General features: G+C 35.0%; 1 protein-coding gene across 1 annotated transcript; it reads left to right on the top strand.

Annotated features, from left to right (window-relative positions):
• Positions 1-548: 548 nt before the first annotated feature.
• Positions 549-4,078, top strand: LOC132645867 (dehydration-responsive element-binding protein 3-like). Its single transcript, XM_060363111.1, has one exon. The coding sequence runs from the start codon at positions 1,091-1,093 to the stop codon at positions 1,646-1,648; it is 558 nt and encodes a 185-aa protein (XP_060219094.1). The 5' UTR covers positions 549-1,090; the 3' UTR covers positions 1,649-4,078.
• The last annotated feature ends 3,250 nt before the right edge of the window (positions 4,079-7,328 follow it).

The raw sequence follows: 7,328 nt of genomic DNA, 5'->3' as shown, positions 1-7,328 counted from the left end.
AATTTGATAAAAAATAATAAGTATTTTACACTTTTAAATTAATCGAATTAAAATTGAAAGTATCAACTGATGCTTAAATATTGCTATGATTTTATCTCAAAGAGAAGAAAATAGTTTTCTTTTAAACAAATCTTCTCTTTTAAAAAGTATTAAGAAATTTTCGTAGCAAACACGAATAAAATAAAGTTTTAGATACGGAGCACAAACTACAATGTTATATTAATCGTATTTTGAACATAGTATGTGTGTCTCTATATATATATATATATATATTATCATTATCTAAACACAACTACATATACATAGATCCACTATAATCCGAAATGTTAGGCCCGTGCACAGCACGGGCATAGGCCATCTAGTAATAAGTTATCTGTTGGTTAGTTAACCGTCAGTATTGGTAGAAAGGTGTTATATTTAACGTTTAAAAGTTACCACTTACCAGTACAACAAATTTAATCACTTATACCTAATCTATTTATGTCTAAATTATAGACGTAGTTGTAAATTTAATGAAAATTCTACACTCTTCATATTATATAAATATTGAGCTTGTTCAGAATTTATAATGATGAAGCCTATTTCTCCTCTCTTCGCTCTCTATAAGAAAAACACACTCCTCTCCAATTCCTTATCTCCCTCCCCCTCCAACGGCACTTCGTTGTTTTGTCCTTTCCTTTCATCCTCATTTTCCTCTTGCTTCTAAAAAGCAGAAATTCACACAATTTCACACTGATTTTTTTTCTCCTCTGTTTGCAGAAAGGCATTCCTCACTCTCCTTTGGTCATCATTCCATTACAACAAATCAACAACAATATACGCGGTGTAATCCTACAAGTGGAGTCTGAGGAAGATAGAATGTTCTCAGACCTTATCTTTATCTTTGTAGAGTAGAGAGATTGTTACTTGTAGACCCTCGACACAGCAAATCATTACCAAAAACAGGCTACAACAACAACATATCCAGTATAATCTCACCATGTGACGTCTGGGTAAAGTAGAGTGTACCCTTATCTTCACAAGATACGAAGGTTATTTCCGATAGACCCTCGGCTCAAAACAAGGCTAAAAAGCAGAAAATATTAATTGAATGACGAAGCGAGTAAGACAGAGTGCTAATGCTGGGAATAAACACCCAATATACAGAGGAGTTCGTATGCGAAGTTGGGGCAAATGGGTGTCTGAAATACGTGAACCACGTAAAAAGTCACGCATTTGGCTCGGAACTTATCCCACACCAGAAATGGCAGCTAGAGCACACGATGTTGCCGCGTTAAGTATTAAAAAGAACTCATCTATATTAAATTTCCCTCATCTAGTTAACTCATTGCCTCGACCAATTTCACTGTCACCAAGAGATGTACAAGCTGCTGCAGCTAAAGCAGCTGCAATGGAAGAACCAACTTCAAATTCTTCGTCTTCTCTTAGTTCAATTGATAAAATAACATCAGGGTCGGATGAGTTGGGTGAAATTATAGAGCTTCCTAGCTTGGAGGGAATTAGTTTTGACTTGGACGAGTCGAAGAGCGAGTTGAAGTTGAGTGACTCAGTTGATACGTGGCTATATCGACCGTGGTGGTCAACAGATAACGACTTTGCTGGGTATTTTCTTGAACAAGATGCCGTTTGGAGAGAGTTTAATTCTTAGCAGCTTTGAGATGCTGAAATAAGAAAGAGTGGTGTAAGCCTTTTTTTTTTTTTCATGAACTAGTCATCTGTGTTTATGTAGATAAGATAAGAGATAAAGTATCAAAATCACATCTCAAGTATCGCTTCTTTTTTAGTTTCCGACATGAAGTATCAGGTGTGAGAATTTTCAACCTAAACTATCACCAACTAGTTAGTGATAGTTTAAGTTAAAAACTTCTGGACATAATACTTCAAGTAGGAAACTAAAAAAAAAAATAAAAAAATACTTAAGGTTTGTTTTTTACTCTTAATTCATATTATAAGATGTATGGAGTAATATATACAGTACTTAAAATAGAAGTGTACTTTTTATAGCACATTCCTGAACATATATACTTTTGCAGTCTACTTAATTAACCTACAGCAAGGCAGCAAGTGTAGGGCATTCTTCAGTTAGCATGCAAACATCTCAAGACTTGCGAGCGATTGTACCCAATAGCTTTGAAAGACACAGAGTAATTAATTTAGAGTAAATAACAACGACAAAAAATGATACATTCAATATAATTTTACAAGTGGAGTTTGAGAATGATAGGATATATACAGACCTCACCCCAGAAGAGAAATTTTCCAAGTAAGATTGCAGGAAAAATATGACAACAAGATAGAGTTTATATATAGTAAATAACCTTAAAATTAATTAAATATTTTTTTTTCTTTTTTACTTTTAATCTTCTATATTCATTAGGTAGTAAATGATTTTTTTTTTTAAATGGTACATAAATTTAGAGTAAATAACCAGCTTAAAAGTAATTAAAACCTTTGAAATATAAGGTTATTAAATTGTTAGAGAGGATGTAATGCACGTATAGATTTAAGCTATATACACTGACAGTGTAATGTGACGTGTTATAAGACAAATAAGTATTTTGTGACTCACACTGATGTTGTGAGGTTTCTTTTTGTCTCATAAAAAGTGAACCCAAAATTTGTGGATCCAAAGCTGGAACACAACAAATGTTAGTTGTGTGAAGGGTTGTTACATTATCAGTGCATAACATTTAAAGTCAACATGTAATAATCGACTGATCTTGTAATGAAGGGCCATTCAATTGTATTTGCACTCAAAAGTCAAAACTTGTGTTAAAGAAAATGGGTAGGGGTCGGGGTTGATAGGAAAAAATATCAAGTAGAGTAAATACTCTGCATTATCTCAAGTAAAAGGGTATTCAAGAATTGAAATCTTCAAAACTAGTACTATAGGTTAACCTGTCATTTTCGTCGTCTATCTTCATTATCTTGTTCTTTTTCTAAAGACACTGGCCAAACTCATTTGGATGACCATTTTATTTTATTTTACTCTTTTATGGTGAACTTTTTAAAATAGCTTGCGTTTCTGGTTTTATGTTAAAGAAGAATTATTCGTTGGTTTTGTTAACTGAAAGAGATTTTACAGGCACAAAAAGGGAATTATTTGCTCAAATATCCCTTTATAGGCTCTAATATTTTTTCATAAAATTTGCAATTTACTTCTAGGCCATAGTCTAAAAAGTTCATTAAAAAAAAATATATATATATTTACTAAATGTATAATTATCCCAAAAAGGGATGAGTGGTGAAAATTTCTCTACCGAAAGTCTAAGTGGGCAATCATTGATTCGGCGTGCACCTTTCAGCCTTAAAGGTTTACCCTATCAATTTTCAGCCACGTTCTGCATTCATCCTTAGGTTCGTCTTCAACATGTTTTTAACTCTTCTATTTAGTTGTTTTCATGCCGCCTCCTTGCGAGACAATCCCCCCTGCCCCTGCCCCTGCCCCCTCCCCCTCCTTTTCAAAGTTAGACACCACGCATTATCACCTCCGTGAGCCTATGTTGCTTAGTCGTCTCTTCAAAAATATTGATGGGTGCGTGTCGGATCTGTATACGGTGAAAATCGGATATGAGCCAAAACGGTGATAAGGTAAATTGGTGATGGAAAAGGAGCGAGAACATACCGGATCTGTTCAGTCCTACCCGGAGAAGGCATCTGTACCGGGGCTAAACGAGTCTGTCTTCTCCGTCATCGAAACGGCCAAGTCTGCTGATCCGAGCGTCTGTGGCCATTGCCCCGAATGGTCGTTTGACCGAATATCCGTTTGACCGGGTGGCCGTTGGACCGGGTGCTGTTGGTCCGCGTAACCGTCGCCCGCGGGCCCCGCACCAGTGGCGTGCTGTCATAGTCAACTACCTACCATGCGTGTGTCAGACGGCGCCATCAGTCTAATCCCACCAAATCCGTGCAGGGCTGTCATTGTCATGATTATTTATTTTTTCTCCACTTGTATGAGATCCAGAAGGTGGCACTATAAATAGGGCATGTCCTCCTTCCTTAGGGAGGTTGGTTCCCACATTTCTCCAAGAACACTTGTAATAGAATAGCTCATATATACAATCTTTCCTTCAATTTCTGATCCGGCCACGACCGTTTTGTTCATGTTTTTAGCATATTTAATCCATCAAGCCTTCTACGCTGTTCATAAGTATTTGTGTTCATAAACAAACCACCATCATTAGCCATTTCATTAAAGAACTCTTGCATATATATTTTCTCTATCTCATAAATATATATTAAGACCCAAGCACATATCCTATACCCGCTTACAAATTCAATTGATTATCCGATTTCGGGGTAAACAGGATCCTCCAAAAATTGTGTATTTGCATATGAACCATATATGATACATGCTGCCGAGCTTTAGGGCCTTAGGCCTTAAGTAACCAGTCATTCTTCGAACTAATGGCAGCGCGCCACTAAAACGATTCTTTGTTTGAAATATATCATCAACTATCGGGTTCCTGACTTCGCCAATAGGGGAGGGACTATTTGCATATGAACCATATATGATACATGTATATGATTAAACAATTAATGCTGCCAAACTTTAGGCCTTAATTATGACACATGTATATGATTAAACAATTAATGCAGCCAAGCTTTATGCCTTAATTAATCTACTTACACTTTCTAATCTTTATTGTGGTCCGGATCCCTATAGAGGTTTGGAAGTACTCTCTCGTTCACTTTTACTTGTTCACTTTTGACTTTTTACGGTATTTAAAAAATAATAAATAAAGTGTGTATTTTACCATGATGCCCATATTAATTGCTATATAATGGTATTGGTTTTGAAAAATAATTTGGAATGAGTAATTAATGTTAAGGGTAAAATAGAAAAAAAAAATGTCTTATCTTGATATGTGAAAAATGATAAGTAAAAATGAAAATATATTTTAGAAATAGTAGACAAGTAAAAGTGAACGGAGAGAGTACCTTGGAGATGTAGGAGTGGAATGGCTCACCAAGCTATTCAAAGCTATACTAAGAAGTGGTAGGATGCTCAATGAATGAAAGAGTACTCTGGTTCCGATTTAAAAGAACAAAGAAGATATTTAAAGTTGTGTGGATTATTTGGGAAAGTGTGATAGAGCGTAGACATAGGAACACAATAAGTAGGCGTTTGGATATGCGGTTTGAAACAATGACATGAAACCAGCGTTTGGACATGCATTTCATCTCATGGTTTGAAACCCCAAATCATCCAAAAAGGCATGATTGGGGGTTTCAAACCATGGCTTCAAAAAATTTAAATATAAAACTTGACCCATAAGTTGGTAAATATTTTTAACAATTACTCCCGTCAACCATTTACCAACCTCATTAACTTCCACCAATCTTTATTTATGTCTACCATGCGGGAGGATTATGTTAAATAGTAGTTACATTACTATTCATGTTAAATTTTCGTTTTATTGAGCTAAAGTTTGATCAATTGATGTTGTATTTTTGAGAAAAGGACAAAAATGGTCCCTTAACTATGATAGTAGGTTCAAAATAGTCCCTTAACTATGCACTTAACGGTTTTAGTCCTTTAAGTTTGTTACAAGTTAACAAAAATGGTCCCTTAACTATGAGAGTAGGTTCAAAATAGTCCCTTAACTATGCACTTAACGGTTTTGGTCCTTTAAATTTGCCATAAGTTGACAAAATGGTCCCTTAACTATGAGGGTTGGTTAAAAATAGTCTCTTAAGTATGCACTTAACGGTTTGATAATGTCAGAAAATGATGTCTCGAAACACAAAGACCGACGGACTCTATCGATTAAAACTGAGGGAATCCATCGACTAAATAAAATACACTAGACTTTAGAAATAAATTAGAAATAGCAGAAACTAAAAAAGTTGTCACTACCAAAAACAAGCGAAAAAAATGATGGACGGAAATCGATGGATAAAATCGAGGGACACTATTTTTTTTTTTAATTTTTATTGTTTTTTACGAAAACCAACGGAAGTCCATCGGTTATTTTTGAGGAAAAATGCGCAGAAGTCCATCCTATAACCGACTAACGTCCGTCGGTTTTGTCCCGAGTTATTTGACCGATCTAGAGTTCTCACTAATTTTTCCCTTTTTTTTATAGTTCTCGTCAAATCTAACAAACAGAGTTCGATGAATATTTTGTTGAGACTAAAACTGTCAACTTATGGCAAACTTAAAGGACCAAAACCGTTAAGTGCATAGTTAAGAGACTATTTTGAACCTACTCTCATAGTTAAGGGACCGTTTTTGTTAACTTGTAACAAACTTAAAGGACTAAAACCGTTAAGTGCATAGTTAAGGGACTATTTTGAACCTACTATCATAGTTAAGGGACCATTTTTGTCCTTTTCTCTTGTATTTTTTAGAAAGGTCTTCTAGTAGCGTATTAATATTTGTTATGAACTATGACTTGCTCATTTGGTAAGATTGTATAAGAATTGAGAATGTTTTGATTGTTTTAACAACTTGTAGAGTTTTTATGTTTATAAGAGAAAATGCAACTTAAGATATCCAAATTACATGTCCAAACATGGTTTCAAATCATGGTTTCAAACCATGTCCAAACGGCTCCTAAGAGTGAAAAAGAACCAGTTTGGATTTATGCCTCGTAGATCTACAATGGAGGCTATATCCTTACTAAGAAGATTGATGGAAATTTTCTATCACGAAAAGAAAAAAGATCTACACATGGCGTTTATTGATCTATAGAAAGCATACACACTACAAAAAAAAAAAAAAAAGGTAAATTGTGGAGGTTGAAAGTTCCAATTCGTGGGGTTTTTAGCTTCTGCTAATTGCTTGAGGAGGCTAAAACCCCCGCGAATTGCGACTTTCAACCTCCGCAAATTACTCTTTTTTTTGTAGTGCGTACAATAGAGTACCACCAGAGGCGTATCTAGCCTACAAGGTAGGGGTTTCCAAATTTTCGATACGGAGCCTAAATTTATGTGTAAAAATTATTAAAATTGCAATAATTAGCGTATATGAACCCCTAACTTTAAAAATATAATGGGTTCAATGCTAAAAATCTTAAAATTGGACCCATAAAATTTAAATTCTGGATCCGACTATGAGTACCACACAAGGTCCTTTGGTGGATGATGGAAAAGAAAATTCATAGTATTAAATATATTAATATCATGAAGGACATGTATGAAGGAGTTGCCACTAGCGTGAAAACAGTGATAGGTGACACAAAGGAGTTTCCCATAACAATGAATTTACACCAGGGATCAACAATATTGTGTCTCTACTTGTTTACCCTAGTTATGTACGAGCGAACCAACACATTACAAGGGGAGGTCCCATGATATATGCTATTTGCTGATAATATTGTGTT

This window comes from Lycium barbarum, chromosome 1 (genome assembly GCF_019175385.1).
Source record: "Lycium barbarum isolate Lr01 chromosome 1, ASM1917538v2, whole genome shotgun sequence".
NCBI lineage: Eukaryota > Viridiplantae > Streptophyta > Magnoliopsida > Solanales > Solanaceae > Lycium > Lycium barbarum.
This window is presented reverse-complemented; position numbering and strand designations above follow the sequence as displayed.